Source organism: Tachysurus fulvidraco, chromosome 14, assembly GCF_022655615.1.
Source record: "Tachysurus fulvidraco isolate hzauxx_2018 chromosome 14, HZAU_PFXX_2.0, whole genome shotgun sequence".
NCBI lineage: Eukaryota > Metazoa > Chordata > Actinopteri > Siluriformes > Bagridae > Tachysurus > Tachysurus fulvidraco.
This window is the reverse complement of record NC_062531.1, coordinates 26,534,581-26,554,580: the sequence shown is the minus strand read 5'-3', so window position 1 is coordinate 26,554,580 and position 20,000 is coordinate 26,534,581. Positions and strand designations below refer to the sequence as shown.

Here is a 20,000-nt window from a genome sequence, read left to right as displayed (position 1 = left end):
CTGCCAGCTACATTAGCCTAATAGCTTCAGCTAGCTAGCAAATGTGTCTTTGCTAATCAGCTATGTTAAAAGGTATAAAGGTGAAAGTTAACACATTTATTGTAATTGCTGAACAATTTCCTTAAACAAACCTGACTTCATGTAATTAACCTTTTCCATTCAATCATCTTTGTTGAAATTACTTTTCAAATATTGTCGTTGTCTTTGACGTTAGCAAAAATATAGACAACAAACTCATGAGTAGGAGAAACTTGATGTGGAGATGAGGTGTGTCTTTAACACTAACTGTAATTAACACCGGTTGTATAACACGATGAAGGTGTATAAAATAAACATCTGGTTTTCTCACTCGCTCTGCACCAGAATCTACACATGCCAGAGTTCAGAGCGTAACTTTGAAATGTATAAAATATTACATTAGCCATAGAGACTGTACAGTGCTGCAGGGGGCGACGCTGAGCCTCCTGACATCCAGACATCCCACTTTGTCTTGCATGTCCTACAAAGGTCATGATGAACCTCACGCTGAGACTGTTCCAGGTCAGCTTCCTCAGCATGTTCAGATGGTGTGCTGAAAAACATTAACACTCTTTTTCAGGTCAGTTTCATGAATAAGTCATTTTGAGGCATTAAGGTGTAATGTGAAGATTATTAGTCAGATTAGATCCTCTCTAGGGGGGGGCACGGTGTCTTAGTGGTTAGCACGTTCGCCTCACACCTCCAGGGTTGGGGGTTCGATTCCCACCTCCTCCTTGTGTGTGTGGAGTTTGCATGTTCTCCCCGTGCCTCGGGGGTTTCCTCCGGGTACTCCGGTTTCCTCCCCCGGCCCAAAGACATGCATGGTAGGTTGATTGGCATCTCTGGAAAATTGTCCGTAGTGTGTGAGTGTGTGTGTGTGTGAATGAGAGTGTGTGCGTGTTCCCTGTGATGGGTTGGCACTCCGTCCAGGGTGTATCCTGCCTCGATGCCCGATGACACCTGAGATAGGCACAGGCTCCCCGTGACCCGAGAAGTTCGGATAAGCGGTAGAAGATGAATGAATGAATGAATGAATGGTGATCCTATCTAAAGCTGCTGGAGGCTCACAGGGCAGTGCTGCTCCTCCAGGGTTCCTCGATTCAATCCTGAGCTCAGGTTACTGTCTGTGCTGGGTTTCACAGGAGGGTCTTTTCAGGGTTCTCTGGTTTCCTCTCACCTCCCAGTATGTTGACTGCTTATGATAATTTCCTCCTAGTGTTGATTGTCTGTACATATGTGCCGTCTGTATGCTGCCCTGTGATGAAATTCTCACATCAAACCCACTGTTCCCAGAACAGGCTCCAGATCTTGACCATGATCTTCCCTGACAGGGATAAAGTGCTTACAGAAGATGGTGTATGATGATGAATGTAAGTATAAGTAGATTAGCTAAGCAAGGCAGTACTGATTAGCCAAAGTCAGCAAGATGAAATCAACTAAATCCCTAACTGCAATCCCAGATGTTACTAGTGTGAGATACAAGAAGCATGAGTAGATAAAGCACAAGCATGACCAAGATCCTGTTGGTAAACCAAAGGAGCTGCTTGCTTCTCAGCATTGTGCTGGTCAAACACTACCTGGAGTCTCGTCTAAATCATTTGCATGTGGTGATGGAGCATTTCTCAGATTCAGTTCTAGGAAAAACTTGAGACTCATCTTCAGTGATCCTCCTGTTCATCTCCAGGTTCTAAAGCAATGTCCTCCAGACAGAGGGTCATGTTAACTTGATACGCTCGCGCTGCCGTGAGGATGGATGGTCGAGACCTGGCTGTTTCTGTGGCAAGAAGAACCTGCTGGGATCTACTGTACCTCCTGCCTTTGCCATTAAGAAAGCTGTGACACCATTTCACTCTGCGTGCTTCACTTTCACCACTTCATAATATCGTTCTCCTCAGAAAGTGATGGAAAATAATTTATAGTAAATTCTGTAATGCAGGACACAGGGTCAGGTGTCATAGTCATATTTTGCTACAGCTTGATACTCGGGATTCAAGTCGGTCACAGTGTGGTTGAGTTTGAGTGTGTGTGTGTGTGTGAGTGTGTGTGTGTGTGTGTGTGTGTGTGTGTGTGTGTGTGTGTGTGTGTGTGTGTGTGTGTGTGTGTGTGTGTGTGTGTGTGTGTGTGTTCATACCGTAGTGAAGTGTACAATGCAGAAGGTCATAATTATGAGTATGCCAATGATGAATGAAGCGATGCCCATGTGCAGAGCCTTCCTCCCCAAACGTCCAGCTCCATCATAATCCCCGTTATCGTAGCTGCTCTGCGACTGACAGACAAACACAAACACACAACATTATACATTTCATTGTAATATACACAGTGCAACCTGTGGTGTACTGCTCTCAGCCAATCAGAGCACAGTCTACTGCTCTCAGCCAATCAGACCACAGTCTACTGCTCTCAGCCAATCAGACCAAAGTCTACTGCTCTCAGCCAATCAGAGCACAGTCTACTGCTCTCAGCCAATCAGACCACAGTCTACTGCTCTCAGCCAATCAGACCACAGTCTACTGCTCTCAGCCAATCAGCCCAAAGTCTACTGCTCTCAGCCGACCAGACCACAGTCTACTGCTCTCAGCCAATCAGACCACAGTCTACTCTCTCAGCCAATCAGAGCACACATTAGCCAATCAACTCCTGTATCCAAGTCAGAACACTTTAGTACATACACATATGTAAAACTTTGCCAACATGCCTAGCAACATGTCCTAGCATATTTATCATGCTAGCATGAGTTGCATTAGCATGTAAGCTATACACACATCAGCGGTGTTGTGTCTTTTTTCTGAGATTAACAGATCGAATGGAGCTCATAAAACACACACACTTGAGGGACATAGTGCAGATGCCGCTCTGCTTTTAGCTCAGCAGGTCAGGTTCAGTGACGTGGAATAAACACACTACAGACAGTCTAAAGTTTGTCTCAGCTTCATGCTACTAGCTGTTCACAGCCTTCACTGGATCTCTGCTGGGGAAATAAAACTGAAATTTCTCCATCTCTCTGTAGTAACGTTCCCAACACTGTCAGCTTCTCATGGCTCTGTTTCCAAAGTTCTCCATCTCATCAAGAAACTATATTTCTGGAGTCTGGTTCCTCTGAGCTTTGTTCCAAGACCCCAAGCTCCCAGGTCCTGTATTGCTGATATTTACAGGAGCTTCTATTCTTAGTGTCCTGTGTATACAAACCCCTATATTCCCATGTTCCCACGCTGCTTTGTAGACAATCTGCTGTTCATAGAGTCTTGTATTTCCCAAAGTCATACGTCCTTAGGGCTTCATAGTGTCAGGATTCTGTCCTGTGTTTATAAGCATCTGATACTCAGCCACATCTTCCTTCATTATTAAAGAGAAGAACTTACAGGAGCTCTTACAGTATATTTACTTCACCATATAGAACACTGGACAGAATCTGTGGTCATGTGGGACGTGGTAGCTTAGTGGTTACGGTGTTGGACCAATCCCAGGGGCAACAAGCAGCTACTTACCCGGGCAACTGAACGAGGCCCTTAACCCTCAATTGTATAAAAAAAGAGATAACATGTAAGTTGCTCTGGATGAAGTGTGTGTGCTGTAAATGTAACGCAATAATATTGGACAGAACAATAAACAGACCTGAGGACAGATGTTGACTTTTAGTTTGCACTACAGTTGGAGCCGCTAACGAAACGGCGGTGGACTTTTTCATCTCCTTCAGTAAAACACCCACACTTTTTGTTATTCAATCTGTTCTTTTAAGTATCATGATTGAGGTGTGTGTGTTTGTGTGTGTGTGTGTGTGTGTGTGTGTGTGTGTGTGTGTGTGTGTGTGTGTGTGTGTGTGTGTGAGAGTCAGATGGCAGATGGTGTGATTTGAGAGTGTGTTACATTTCAAGACAGACGACAGCACAGTCAACCTGAAACCTCACACACGTTTCGCTTTTCTCCATGATGCTGCTGCTGCTGCTGCTCACACACACACACACACACACACACACACACACACACACACACACACACACACACACACACACACACACACACACACACACACACACACACACACACACACACACACACACACACACACACACACACACACACACACACACACACACACACACACACACACACACACACACACACAAACACTTAAATCTGAGCTTAATCTAACTAATGCAGGCGTGTGGTGAAATTCAGAGTGGAGCGAACCATTTTCCAGCCAGACGGGGGGAGTATGATGAGAGAGTTTTTCTGATGTGATGCTGCATTGATTTAAACTAAATATAGTGTGAGATGGACAGATCTGAGAGCTGATACACTCTTAGAAAACCCCTTTAGGGTTCTTGACTTATTCCTGTGGGGAAACACTTAAATGTTCCAGGCAGAACCCGACAGAAATGTTTCCTATCAAATCCTTTGTTCCTCAGTGAAGAACCTTTAATCATCAGCACACACTGAACATCCCTTTGTTCTAGGAGTGTGTATGACGTGTGGAAGTGTGCAAATTAGTGCAAATTATTTTTTCCTTGTATGAATAAATAGTTATCGGCAGCACGTGAGAGCGAGACTGCAGATTCTGCCTCACTTCGGCCTTCGGACTTATTAAATATTCACAAAATTAATCGAACAAAATCATTTTCATGTTAAAATCTGATCATTCGAATCGATCAAGATAAAAATGACAGAAGTTTTATTTAATCTCTGAGTTAAACATAAACACTGAAGGTATTTCCTCACGTTAACATGACGTTCCTTTCTGAACGTTTAAACAACACGAGCTGCTGGACGTTACAGCACTCACGGTGACGTTACACACTCACACTCACTTTTACAACAATTTCCTGTCCTGTCTTCTGTCTTACAGTCGAAACGAACCACACGGATTACAGCGTTTATGATATTGTGTGCATTTTAATTTGTCAACGTGCAACTTCTCAGCAAATGCACAATCTTTGAGGTTAAGGTGTGAAAGTCAAACCACCTTTCAAAGCTTCTCGTGAGACTGAGACTCAGTAAAACAATTCATTTGTTACACACTGCAGGAGGAGAAGGGCAGAGACGCTGGTAACAAACTCAGGTACGGCGTTTACTCACTTATACACTCACTGCAGTACTGATGTTCCTCTGATGTTCTTCTGAGGTTCCTCTGATGTTCCTCTGATCTTATTATTACTCTGATGTTCCTCTAAAGTTATTATTACTCTGATGTTCCTCTGATGTTCCTCTGATGTTCCTCTGATGTTCCTCTGATGTTCCTCTACACTTCTCTGTCCTTCTCTATATTTTTATTCTAATTGTCTTTGTGTTCCACTTTTACTTTATAGTTCAGAATTTAAAAATAATTTCGGAAGCTTATAAAATGAAGAGTTTATATTTTATATTTAAACAATACAAACAGATTAAACAAAATAAGGAATAAAATATTTGTATATTCTACACAAATCTTACGTGGACCTTTTCATTGTATTCGTACATAAAATTGACATAAAATCTGTTTTGCTGATATTTTCATTCTGATTCTGATTTGTTTAGAATTTTCAGACTCCTGTAACTCGTAAACAATTTTATAAAAAAATGTATTCTAATTTCACTCCTAGCGCCTAACGTTGGCACACACACACACACACACACACACACACACACACACACACACACACACACACACACACACACACACACACACACACACACACACACGTAAACAACCACAGCGATTGAAATAAACCACAGGAAAAAAGAAAAACACAAACAAATTCCAGCTCTAAATGTTACAGAAATAACAGATCCCTCGTGCTGAAGTCTCGTGAATTAATGTTCATTTAACTCTTTTTATCCTTAAATAATGTGTTATTTTATACAGAAAACACACACACACACACACACACACACACACACACACACACACACACACACACACACACACACACACAGATATGCGAGCTCGATGCGTGTGTAGATCTTTCTTTACATCCACCGACATTTCACATAAAATATGGACGTGTTACATTTATTTCTGTCTGTTATAAAATATTCACATTCATTTTAGAATTTTTTACATTCGCAAATATGAATATATTAATCGTAAAAAAAAGTCCTTCTCCATTTAGGAAGGTTTATTTTCTTACACTTTAATTATAAAACTAATCATCTAATTTAATTTAAGAGGAGAGATTTCAGAACAGCACAAAATATAAAAATCCTAAATAATTAAATTTTTAGGAATGACTTTAGAAATAGATTTAAAAATAAATTAAAATATTAAAAGATGCTCCATAAAAATTGAAACAGATTATTGATTTATAAATAAGTCATGAGTCATAAATAAAGTCATCGTTTATAACTAGAAAAACATTCATCAGTTTATTGTTATTAACTGGAAACCTTTTTACTGAACATTTCATTTATTTCTTTAGATATTTTGTTTTTTTTCTTTTAAATCTTTATTTGTTGTTATAATGAAAGCTCCAGGTGTGTTGTGGTGATGTACAGAAAACATCTCACACGAATATATCATAATCTATCCTCCTCCTCCTCCTCCTCCTCCTTCATCTTCTTCTTCTTCTTGGTATTATTATTATTATTATTATTATTATTATTATTATTATTATTATTGTTATTATTATTATTATTCTCACTGTGCACAGTGTTCATTCAGATGTAAAGTGTGTGTCACTCTGTGAAACTTCTCATTGCTGATATTATAAGAAGGTGTTTTGTTGCGTGTGAGTTTAAATGTAAATAACTTTATGTGTGGGCAGGAGTGGCATTTAGACCACACACACACACACACACACACACACACACACACACACACACACACACACACACACACACACACACACACACACACACACACACACACGATCCTGTGAGTATCTGTAGTCTGTATCTGTATGTGGGTGTGAGAAGTGGTGTTTATGGGGTGTGTGTGCACCCTTACACACTTTGTGCACGCTGCCGATACATGAAGCTCATCTATTTATAACACTTATGACTCGGGCTGAATCATGAGAAGCCGAGCGTTTGGTCAGATTTCACAATCCTCAGTTCTGAGGAAGGAAACTAGTGTGAGAACAGAAGTGATAAAGGAACGGTGGAAGAAATACGGTAGATCATGGGAGATGTGGAGGAGATCAAACATGTGGCTGATCACACACACACACACACACACACACACACACACACACACACACACACACACACACACACACACACTCATACAGCTGTTTATCACCTCCAATGTGAGCGAGAGAAGAGGGAGGGAGAGAGGGAGAGAGAGAGGGAGAGGGGGAGAGAGAGAGAGAGAGAGAGAGAGAGAGAGAGACTCCAACTTTCCTCTGTAAAAAGTGCTCTGTAGACCCCATTAGCACACAGCTGACTAATAAAGAGATAAATGTCCCCTACCATCATGGAGAAGACGAGCGCTACGATGTTGATGGGCCACGCAGGACAGAAACAGGTGAAAATAGTCAGAAAGATGTAATTTCTCAGCGGTGGTGGAGTTTCTCCTTCAATTCCTCGCTCCAGACTCTGATCCACGCTGCCGTCGATCGAATCCTTCGCCTTCTCCTCGGATCGCGGAAGTCCAGGACTCATGACCAAACACACACACACACACCCATACACAACGTCCGCAATACACACTACACGTGATGGACTCAGTAGATATGCAGCAAATGATTAAGGAAAGTCAAAAGAGAGCCAGCAGAGAAGGAGAGAGAGAGAGAGAGACAGAACAAGAGAGAAAGAGACAGCAGAGAGAGAGAGAGAGAGAGAGAGAGAGAGAGAGAGAGAGAGAGAGAGAGAGAGAGAGAGAGAAGTGTGAGACGCTCAGTAGAAGAAGCGGAGTGAGCCAGAGACTGGATACGCCTTAATTACCTCCAAGGGTGTTACAGTGAAAGTGAATCTTATCCTACTTCAGAGAAAGAGACAGAAATAGAGAGAGAGAGAGAGAGAGAGAGAGAGAGAGAGAGAGAGAGAGAGAGAGAGAGAGAGAGAGAGAGAGAGAGACAGAGATGTTGTAATAAACTGAACAGATTTGAATGCTAATGTTTCTCATCATTATTCTAACCGTGAGACAGTTGAGAATCAGTCGCTTTTCCATTCAGGGAAAGTGAGAGTGGGCAGGATGGAGAACACACACACACACACACACACACACACACACACACACACACACACACACACACACACACACACACACACACACACACACACACACACACGCTAGAACACGCAGAGACACGCGAGTTGGACACGGCGGCGACAGCGACGACACGCGGGACACGCGAGACACGCGAGGACACGCGAGACACGCGACCGACACGCGCGACACGCGAGACACGCGAGGACACGACGCGACGACACGCGGGGAGCACGCGACGACACGCGACGATGACGAGAGGACACGCTGACGACACGCGAGACACGCGAGGACACGCGACGACAGCGCGAGACACTGCGAGGACACGCTACGGACACGCGATGACACGCGTGACACGCGCACGAACACTGCGCTACACGCGACGACACGCGAGGAGCTCGCGACGACACGCGAGACACGAGACACGCGGAGACACGACGACACGCGACGACACGCGAGGACACGCGAGACACGCAGACACGCGACGACACGCGAACACGGCGGACACGCGATACACGGGACACGCGAGACACGCGACACGCGAGACACGCGATGACACGCGAGACACGCGACACGCGAGACACGCGAGACACGCGAGACACGCGAGACACGAGACACGGACACGCGAGACACGCGACGACACGCGAGACACGCGAGGACACGCGAGACACGCGACGACACGCGAGACACGAGAGACACGCGACACGCGGAGGACACGCGAGCGAGACACGCGCGAAGCGAGACACGCGAGCACGCGAGACACGCGAGAGACACGCGGGACACGGCGAGGACACGCGATCGACACAGCGAGACACGCGAGGACACGAGACACGCGAGACGACGCAGGACACGAGCGGACACGGAGACACGCGAGACGAGACACGCGAGACGAGACACAACGCGAGACACGCGAGGACACGCGGGGACACGCGACGAACACGCGGGGACACGCGTGGACACGCGAGGGCACGCGACGACACGCGAGTTACACGCGGGGACCACGGGACACGCGGGGACACCGATGACACTGCGACGACCACGCGAGACAAGCGGACCTCGATTACACGCTACTACACGCTATACACGCGAGGGACACGCGACGACACGCGGAGGCCATCTCGAGGACACGGCGACAGACACTCGAGGGACACGCGAGTACACGCGACTACCTCTATTTCACTCTATTACACTCTACTACACTCTATTACACTCTATTACACTCTACTTCACTCTATTACGCTCTATTACACTCTACTACACTCTACTACACTCTACTACACTCTATTACACTCTACTACACCATTACACTCTGAAACACGCTTCTACACAATATTACTCTCTATTACATTCTATTACACTTTAACACACTTTAATACTCTGTACTAAACTCTATTACACTCGTCTACACTATATTACTCTATTACACTCTACTAAACTCTACTACTCTCTATTGTGTGTGTGTGTGTGTGTGTGTGTGTGTGTGTGTGTGTGTGTGTGTGTGTGTGTGTGTGTGTGTATGTGCTTGACTTTTCCTCCCCTGACAGACACTCACACACAGTAAACAGAAACATGACCCACACACAGTGTATCGCAGCGTCTCTGTTCTTTCTGCTCGTCTTTCTCTCAGGTGAGAAGCTTTTATTCTTTATCTCCAGTTTTAACCATTTTTAAAGCTGAATTCAATCAAACTAATTAGTTATTAACTAAAAATATATGTTTATGAAAATAATTATGTTTTACAGAACAATAAAAATAAAGATTTAAGATTTAATTACGATTGACATAAATAATAATAATAATAATAATAATAATAACAACAATAATAATAATACTAACAAAAGTAGTAGTAGTAATAATAATAATAATAATACTAATAATAATAATAATAATAATAATAATAATTATTATTATTTTATTTTTATTATTATTTATAATACTATTATTGTTATTAATATTATTATTGTATAATAACATTAATTATTCTGATATTTTAATATTAGTTACAGAAGGTGAGAATGTGTTAGACTATAATCTAATTGTTTTACTGTAAAGATTACAAATATTATTAAAGTAATTAATTAATATATATGAGAGAGAGAGAGAGAGAGAGAGAGAGAGAGAGAGAGAGAGAGAGAGAGAGAGAGAGAGAGAGAAATTGCTGTAATGACTTTTGTTAGAACCATAAATGAAAGAAAACAGCATCAGAATTAATTGCAAACTTTAATAATATTTATAATCTTTAGGTTAATATTTATAAATTATGATATTTATAATCATTAGATTAATATTTATAAATTATAATATTTATAATCATTAGGTTAATATTTATAAATTTTAATATTTATAATCTTTAGGTTAATATTTATACATTATAATATTTATAATCTTTAGGTTAATATTTATAAATTATAATATTTATAATCTTTAGGTTAATATTTATAAATTATAATATTTATAATCTTTAGGTTAATATTTATAAATTATGATATTTATAATCATTAGATTAATATTTATAAATTATAATATTTATAATCATTAGGTTAATATTTATAAATTTTAATATTTATAATCTTTAGGTTATTATTTCTGAGCGTTAGACTTCACTGTGTCTGTAGGATGTGTGTGTGAAGTAAACGTGAGTGTAAAACAAACACCAGCCGTCATGACCGCAGCACCAGGACAACATGTGAACATCACCTGTCACTTCACCATCAGGACATCAGCGAGCGGACGCTGGAAAATAATGTGGTGGAAAAATAACAACACAACATTACAAAATAACACTAAAATTATGTTCGAAATAAAACCGAACATTTCGTCTCATGTGAATGAATCTCGCTCACTGCTGCTTCCTGCAGTCAGTGTGAGTGACAGCGGGGTTTATTACTGTAGTGTGTGGCAGGACGTTCCACAACTCGGCACGAAGACCTCGGGTGGAGGAACACAGCTCATCGTCAGTGAGTAGTCAGTTGTTACTATAGAAACCAGATTCTGTCCCATCACATCTACAATCATTAAAAATGATCTTTCTGTATTTATTGTCATGCTTACAGACTCCACCTTCACCATCATCATCACTCCCACTGCTCCCACTGCTGAGAACTCTCTGATGTGGAAGCTGCTGGTATCTTCACTGCTGGTTGTTGTGTGTGTTGTGTTTGTCAGCTGCTGCGTTATACACAGAGGTGAGTGACGGGTGTCAGTGTAACACACACAAGACAAACAGAAATGATGAAGACCTGAAGATGAAGAAGCTCAGTGTAACATCAGTGTTTAATCACAGCTTCAAAATGTATACAGGTTTCTGCATGAGGAGAAAGAAGGAAAGCCAGGTGAGAAACATCTCTCTCTCTCTCTCTCTCTCTCTCTCTCTCTCTCTCTCTCTCTCTCTCTCTCTCTCTCTCTCTCTCTCTCTCTCTCTCTCTCTATTGTGAGAGATGTGAGATGTCAGTAGTATTAATGATTAATGTGTGTGTGTGTGTGTGTGTGTGTGTGTGTGTGTGTGTGTGTGTGTGTGTGTGTGTGTTCTGTGTTATATGATCACTCTTCATTATTAAATTCTAACTCTGTTGATTAAGATTTCATCTTTATAACAAAATTATTAAATTAAATGTTCATTAATTTCTACAGGAACCTTTAATGTAAAATAAGTGACAGGTTTATTCTGTATATCTAAAAATGAGAGAAAGTTTCTTTTCTTTTCTTTTCTTATATTATATTATAATATGTTTTATCGGTCTATAATGGAATGAAATGATTATAAATAAAGAGAAAGTGACTCTTTGTTGCAGTCGGAGCCTTCGGCTGATACAGGCGTCGTTTACGCTGCGGTGAAACTTTACAGAGGATCTGAGAGGAAAAACACACAGGAGGTCAGAGTACTGACTATTAATAATAATAATAATAATAATAATAATAATAATAATAATAATAATAATAATAATAATAATAATATTTCAGCACATCTGTCAATTGATTTTTGTTTATTAATTAGTTTGTTTGTTTGTTTGTTTGTTTGTTTGTTTCCAGCTCGGTGAAGCTCCAGATGCAGGATGTGCAGTAAACACAGAGGTTTTATACTCAGACATTCGAATAAAATGATAAAAACTCTGATTATCAGAACTGTGTAAAATATTTAATGTATAAAAGTGAGTAAAAACTTTCTATAAAACATGAAATGATAAATTAAGATAATAAAATGTCTGAATTACTGATTATTACAAACAAAAATAGAATTTTTCTAAAAGTTTGTGTCTCGCTGTTTATTCATAAATATAAAGTGTTATTTTATTATTTTAGAATAAAGCTGAATAAAAATGCAGCTGATTGAACTGAGATTTATTTCTGTAAAGGTTTTATTTATTGGATCACAATGTTGTTGTGTCGAACAAATGTAAAGTTTTAGACACAACAGTTTTATTCTGATCTCAGACCAACAATAACACACTTAACACTAAACTACAACACACTCAACACTAAACTACACCACACTCAACACTGAACCACACATTTAATGTATGATTATAGAATTGTACAGAAATATTGTAATGTGTTAAATGCAGTGTATTACAAATATATATAAAACACTAATAATAATTATATTATTACTTAAATGTTATATAAATTGCTAATTAAGTTCTAATATGATATAATATAATATAATTATTTATTAACACAATAATTAATGAGTTTCATAAAGATTTATTGTATATTAGTTTATTAACATTATATATTAATAAATAATTATAATAATTAGCATATTAATATTTTATCTTATTTATTAACAAAATGTTTGTGTGTGTGTGCGTGTGTGTGTGTGTGTGTGTGTGTGTGTACTTGTGTGTGAAGCTAAAGAAGTCTTAAAAAACAGGAAGTACTAAAAAGCAAATGCATGCATTGTGTGTGTGTGTGTGTGTGTGTGTGTGTGTGTGTGTGTGTGTGTGTGTGTGTGTGTGTGTGTGTGTGTATGTGTGTGTGTGTAACCACATATACAGCCTGACCATCAAACACATTCTGCAATAAACAGAGACAAACATGTCCCACACACTGAAAGCTGAGTACAGTGTCTCGTCCTCTCGTCCTCACAGGTAAGATTCTTCCTTATCCTCATTTAGTAACAAAACAACTGTTATTAATATTTAATAACTAATTTATTACACTTTAAACTACTTTATATGAGTGTCAACAAACTCAAACTTTACATTACCTTTAAAAAATACATGACAACTAATAATAATAATAATAATAATAATAATAATAATAATAATAATAATAATAATAATAATAATAAGAAGAAGAAGAAGAAGAAGAAGAAGGATGATACATATAAATGTTCACAGAATCATTTAGAGATGTTAATTAATAATTAAACATATTACATCTACAAGGACAAAATCAGCTGAATAAAAAGACAAATTACAGATAAATGAATAAAACAGATGTTTAAGTCTTTAAACACACACACAGAGAAACACAATGAAGTAAATGAAAATGAAAACAAAATCAGATTTGGTTAAGAGAAGTGTTATAAATGATATATAAATATAAATAAATGTGATGTTTAAATGAAGATGTTATTGTAATTAGAATCTCTGGACGAACTGCTTCTTTAATTCCTGCTGATGTCTGTAGAACTCGAGTCTTTACACTTTGGATTTATTTTTATTTTGAAGCGGTTTAAAGCCTCACAGTACAACAGAGTTACAGAGTTTATTCTTTAATGCATGTTAATAATATTGTAAAGTGAAATAAAAATAAATAAATACATATCAATACGTTTTCTTCATACTGAGTTTTCACAGAAATCTAAATTTAAGGACTTCACTGTGTCTGTAGGACGTGTGTGTAGGACGTGTGTCTGTAAAACGTGTGTGTAGGACGTGTGTCTGTAGGACGTGTGTGTAGGACGTGTGTGTAGGACGTGTGTGTAGGACGTGTGTCTGTAGGACGTGTGTGTAGGACGTGTGTCTGTAGGACGTGTGTGTAGGACGTGTGTCTGTAGGACGTGTGTGTAGGACGTGTGTGTAGGACGTGTGTCTGTAGGACATGTGTGTAGGACTTGTGTCTGTAGGACGTGTGTGTAGGACGTGTGTGTAGGACGTGTGTCTGTAGGACGTGTGTGTAGGACGTGTGTATAGGACTGGTGTCTGTAGGACGTGTGTGTAGGACATGTGTCTGTAGGACGTGTGTGTGTAGGACATGTGTGTGGACAAACGTGATGTGAATGTGGTGCAAAAATAAAACACAACATTTCAAAATTACTCTAAAATTATGTTCGAAATAAAACCGAACATTTCGTCTCATGTGAATGAATCTCGCTCACTGCTGCTTCCTGCAGTCAGTGTGAGTGACAGCGGGGTTTATTACTGTACTGTGTGGCAGGAAGTTCCACAACTCCCCTGGAGGGCTAAAGAGGGGAATAAACATATATCTGTCTGTCTGCCTGTCTGTCTGTCTGTCTGTCTGTCGGTCTGTCTGGAATGTAAGCATTCCCCTCAGGTTAGTAAAAGCTGGACTCATGAATCCTGCACACATTTAGATGAGTTTGTGGTGTTTACGTTACTGCTGTATTCCAACATTAAACACTGCAGTAAAGAAATAAAGGATTTAATAAAAATAAATATATAAATTGTAATAATTATAAAATATTAAAATCGCATATTGTAATAATGGATATTGTTTGTTTACACGAGTCAGGATCTGGATGCAGAACACAGGACAGGTTTTATACTCGACTACATAAACAATGTCATATTTATCAAGAGAGATTTATAAAGTTATAAAGTTTATAAAGTTATAAAGTTTATAAAGTTCTGATCAACAAGACTGCAGATTTCTCTTGTTCATGTTCATCATTCTGTCTGAAATCATTTTTATGTGACTTAAAGTGAGTTATTTAAATAGTTTCTAAAATTTTAATCTCATAATAAAATCATAAATGTAGTGTTCAGTGCTGCACATACAGTAAGTCACATGACCATAACATACAACATTTATAACTATAATTTCACAAGTTACTAAATAAACTAGTCTCATAACTTCAACCAAAACAAATCACCACCACCACCACCAACCATCTACATCTCCATTACCACCACCATCCGTCCACATCACTATCACCAGCCAACTACCACTATCACCGCCAACCATCTACATCACCAACACCACCCAATCACCACTACCATCAACACCACCATCCATCTACATCACCATCACCACCCAATCACCACTACCATCAACACCACCATCCATCTACATCACCATCACCACCCAATCACCACTACCATCAACACCACCATCCATCTACATCACCATTACCACCCAAACACAACCACCACCAACCATCTACATCACCACACCACCACAAGCCGTCTACATCACCATCCGTCTACATCACAAAACCAACCATCTACATCACCATTACCACCCAATCACCACCACCACCAACCATCTACATCACCACCACCATCCACCTACATCACCACCATCCACATCACCACCCAATCAGCACCACAACCACCGTCCATCTACAACACCATTACCACCCAGTTACCACCACCATCATCCGAGCTACATCACCACCAACACCACCACCATCATCCTAGCAGATGGTCTGATTACAGTGCAGTAAACACACATAAACTGTTATTATATTGAAATAATTTATTAGGAATTTTTGAAATGTTTTTTTTTGACAGTGAAGTTTGACAGGAGACATGATGGAAGAGATCTGAAGTTAATGTCACCAAAATCAGTCTTCAAAAAAAACCAACAAAAAAACAACAAAAATCCCCCAAAACACAACGTTACTTCATATTAATGGTGTTTAGAGGGAAGAGTTTTGAACAGTCGGCCATCAAAACACAGAGATGTTAATGACAAGGTTTAGTGTTACAGTGAGAGTCGTTACATTCACATTATAAATCACATCATCAAACACACACACACACACACGCACACACACACATACACGCACACACGTCCAGCATTATTAGTAGCCTGTCACACTCGACACACACAAGAAGTTACAAAAAAAAAAAGCTTCAAAATAATTTTAAGAAAACTTGTGTGTTAAGTGTACAATGATTTTAATCATGTTACACACACACACACACACACACACACACACACACACACACGCAGACAAAAACAAACACACACACATCACAGATGTTTTCCACAGTGAATCAATTTTGATCTCAATAAGATCCAAAAGACAGCGTTTAAAATTCTTTACAAGACAAAAGAGATCAAATTCCATGAAAAATATGTCCTCGGTTCATCTGATCGCAATCAAATGTCATAAAATCCAGTTGCAAAACTACCAAAAATATACATTTTTTTCGACATTCCTTCCGAATATTTATTTTCCGTAGAAAAATTAGCATCTGAAAAAATGCATCGTATCCTTTTAAAAAAACGAAATGAAACAGTGTTCAGGACGAGGCATGTGCCATCACCATGGTAACGCCTGTATAAGGAGCTCTACAGGATTGTTAGCAAGCTAGCTAACAGGATCAAATCTGACAGTGTCACATTATTGTTACAGCTAATGCTAGCTAGCTAACGAGTTACCCAAAAGATTACTTGACACATTTGAACAGAATTTTTTTAAGCCTCATTCAAAGAAGTTGCTAATTTAACTGCTGATGCTAATCTGGCTAACTTCAGCTCACCTCACAGGATTTCTGAGAAGAATTTTGAAGCCATATGTATAAATGTCCATATTTCTAACTGCTAATACAAGCTAGCTAACATCAGCTAACTTAACAGGATTTCTTAAAAACATTTAAACTTCCACTGCTAACAGTGGCTAGCTAGCTAACATGACAGAAGTTCTGAGTGGAATTTTTAGTTTCTTTCCTGATTGTGCTCGCTAACTAACCAGCTACCAAACATAACATTAAAAAACAACCTAATGTAGTAGACTGTTTCTTAACATAAACTCATGTGTTTATAATCTTTACTGCTAGCTAGCAAACATGAGTTATGCTGGCAGAAGTTCTGAGCTTTATGGTTTTTATTATTATTAATATTATTAACCTTCTTAGTCTTATGCTAGCTAGCTAGCCACAGATAAATGTGACTTGACAAGACTTTAAGATATACTGCTAAAGTCACCGCTAATGCTAGTTAAGTGAGTTAGTTAAGTGAGTTCATCTGACTGACAGCTAGCAAGTAATCACTGTTAATGCAAGTGAGCTTACAGCTAACAAAGGATGGCCTAATTCATTGCTAATGGTTGCTAGCTAGTTAACATGAGTTAATCTGACTGGATTATTGAGGAAAATCTTTAAACACACACTAATAAATGTTCTTAATTTTCTGCTAATGTCAGCTAGCTAGCTAGAAATGGTAGCTAGTGTGGCAGAGCGAACTTTATTAGTGTTTGGAATGTTCAGTGTTATTACTAGCTAGCTGGCTAACAAAAGCTCACCTGACAAGACGTGTGAGATGATCTTAAGATGGAGTCATTATTAGTGACATTAAGATATGAAGGTTTATAAAGAAGTGAGTCGGTTATTAAAATGTCTTCCGCTACCTGGGAATTATTGTGATGTAAACAATAAACATGGACACATGCCTGCTCAGGACACACATTATTGCTCCCGTCAATGTTTCGACGTCTTAAACGTGAGGCTACGATTGTAAACCTACAGTGTCTTGAAAAAACACGGAACAAAAATAAACACCATGTCGGACAAAAGGGACAAAATCAACAGGAAGAATGAAAATATTTAAAAGATAAAAGCATCGTTTTAAAAAAAAACAAGAAAGCTTCTCCTTCGTACCAGAAATAAAATATTTACATGTCCTTCTGTTAAGAGTGAGACAGAGACAGTGTTAGTACAGGAAGTGATGTAAGAGAAACACAGGAAACACTAGTGTAGTTTTTTCCATGGAAGCGCGTGATTGGCTCATCCATTCAACAGCCTAAAACAAACAAACAAACAAACAAACAAAAAGTTCAGTTATATTTCATCAAATTCAACAGTATCTTAAATTAGCGCTACCTCACATTAGCCTGATAAAATTAGCCAGAATTGTGTTCTATACGTAGCTCTGAAAGAACGACCCAACACTTTAGTGTTAATACTCACGGTCTCAGTGATAGCCGTTAGTGAACGCTGTAGCGATCAGAGGACCCTGAAAAGAGAGGAGCGGCGAGTCAGTGACACAAAATGGCTGTAGAACTCAATCAGAAGCTCAAGGTTAAAAATAAAAGATAAAGATCACTCGAACTTCCTTTTATTCCATAAGACATCAAATATATGTGAATGTATACAAACTGATTATATATATAATATTTACAGTGTGATTTTTAACTAACAGAATATAAGTGTAAGTGTATTAATCAGCTGCTGATGTAGTGTGTAGTTGATGATGTACAGTAGGTCGTTAGCGTTAATGTAATAAAGGTGTCGAGTTAAACGCCGTCTCACCCCGAGGCTGTGACTGAACCCGGTGCTGGGGGCGGGGCTTGCAGCGCTGATGTAACTGCTCACTGTCGATTCCTGACTGGCTGTTCCATAAAGCTCTGCCATTGGTCCAGGACTGCTGGTGCTTAGAAAGCCAGCTGAGCGAGAGGGGGCGGAGCCTAGCAACATCATTCACAGCAGCAGTTTGTGTACGTATTTATATACGACAGCATCCTGTCACTAATAACGTGAATATACGTACACATTTATCTTAAGTTTAAAAGTTCTCACCTCTAACCACAGCTGCTGCAGCCGCCGCTGCTGCCATGGGGTTATACGCTGTCAGAGGGATAGCTACACACACACACACACACACACACACACACACACACACACACACACACACACACACACACACACACACACACCTTCAAATACTTGTCTACATACAATATTACATGATATTGCTTGCTGCACAGCAGAATAGTGCAGCTTATATTTGGAATCCCAGAAAGCAGTGTGTGTGTGTGTGTGTGTGTGTGTGTGTGTGTGTGTGTGTATGTGTGTGATTCCTGCTTGTAAAGCTCACAGAAGCACTAACCTGTGAGTTCGGGAGGGTGGGGTGAAGTCAGGAGGGGGGTCCTCTCTAAGTGGAATTCTAGAACAGAAACACACACAAAGCAGTTTAGCGCACGCACACACACACACACACACACACACACACACACACACACACACACACACACACACACACACACACACCACTACTGAACTATGTGGGTATCTACACACTAACACACTGCTTTAGTTGGTTATTTTAAAGGAGTGATGCACTGCACCCCCCCCCCCACACACACACACTGAGATTTACAAGCAGCCATCTAACTGTGTGTGTGTGTGTGTGTATGTGTGTGTGTGTGTGTTAAAGCTCTCAAATATTTATCAACAAAAACAAAAATTATTGTTTCAAAATAAAATAAATATTAAATAAAATTAATTTGATTAATTGTAAATACATTTTTAAGTAAAACTTTGTTTTTTTAAAAATATTTCTATTTTATTTATTATTTCAACAACATTTGGTTAAACTGATGCTTTTATGTTTAATATGTTTACATTAATATCAGTATGATCTCTTCTACAATATAATCATAAGTTAAATAAATGTCTCTAATATAACAACATTGCTTTATAGTATACTGTTTATAACACATTATTGTTTATATTATACATTATTATAAAACATAACAATATATTGCATAAAGTGTATAATTAAAAGTTATTATAACTGAATAATAATTAAAATGATTAACATATAAAACATAACAGTGAACATTACCTGGGAACTGGTACGTGTATCCTGGAGTGATGGAGGCATAACTGCGGCCGGTGTAGGTTGCTGCCTGAAATCCTGGATAACCTGAGAGAGAGAGAGAGAGAGA

The 20,000-nt window shown here is 39.2% G+C and overlaps 3 protein-coding genes across 4 annotated transcripts in view; 1 reads left to right on the top strand and 2 right to left on the bottom strand.

Annotated features, from left to right (window-relative positions):
* LOC113638847 (transmembrane protein 233) overlaps positions 1–7,824 on the bottom strand; it is an 8,219-nt gene extending 395 nt beyond the window's left edge. The window contains exons 1-3 of the mRNA XM_027140310.2: positions 7,402–7,824; positions 2,150–2,284; positions 1–571 (exon numbers count right to left, since the gene is read on the bottom strand). The exon at positions 1–571 is cut by the window's left edge and continues 395 nt beyond it. Coding sequence (XP_026996111.1) covers positions 560–571; positions 2,150–2,284; positions 7,402–7,593 — 339 coding nt within the window. The 5' untranslated portion in view covers positions 7,594–7,824 and the 3' untranslated portion in view covers positions 1–559. The remainder of the gene's footprint in view (positions 572–2,149; positions 2,285–7,401) is intronic.
* Positions 4,837–12,405, top strand: si:dkey-63d15.12. The gene is made up of 7 exons (XM_027140309.2): positions 4,837–5,074; positions 9,685–9,767; positions 10,756–11,097; positions 11,194–11,325; positions 11,441–11,472; positions 11,932–12,012; positions 12,170–12,405. Exons 2-7 carry the CDS (start codon positions 9,710–9,712, stop codon positions 12,239–12,241), a joined length of 717 nt encoding a protein of 238 aa, XP_026996110.1. The 5' UTR covers positions 4,837–5,074; positions 9,685–9,709; the 3' UTR covers positions 12,242–12,405.
* A 3,382-nt stretch (positions 12,406–15,787) lies between these two features.
* msi1b (musashi RNA binding protein 1b) overlaps positions 15,788–20,000 on the bottom strand; it is a 19,221-nt gene continuing 15,008 nt past the window's right edge. Inside the window, exons 10-15 of one of the 2 annotated variants that reach the window (XM_027140345.2) lie at positions 19,898–19,978; positions 19,160–19,216; positions 18,850–18,912; positions 18,583–18,716; positions 18,241–18,286; positions 15,788–18,073 (exon numbers count right to left, since the gene is read on the bottom strand). In XM_027140345.2, the coding sequence (XP_026996146.1) occupies positions 18,245–18,286; positions 18,583–18,716; positions 18,850–18,912; positions 19,160–19,216; positions 19,898–19,978 (377 nt within the window). In that variant the 3' untranslated portion in view covers positions 15,788–18,073; positions 18,241–18,244. Of the gene's footprint in view, positions 18,074–18,240; positions 18,287–18,582; positions 18,738–18,849; positions 18,913–19,159; positions 19,217–19,897; positions 19,979–20,000 lie in introns of both variants that reach the window. The other variant, XM_027140344.2, reaches the window with a different exon arrangement.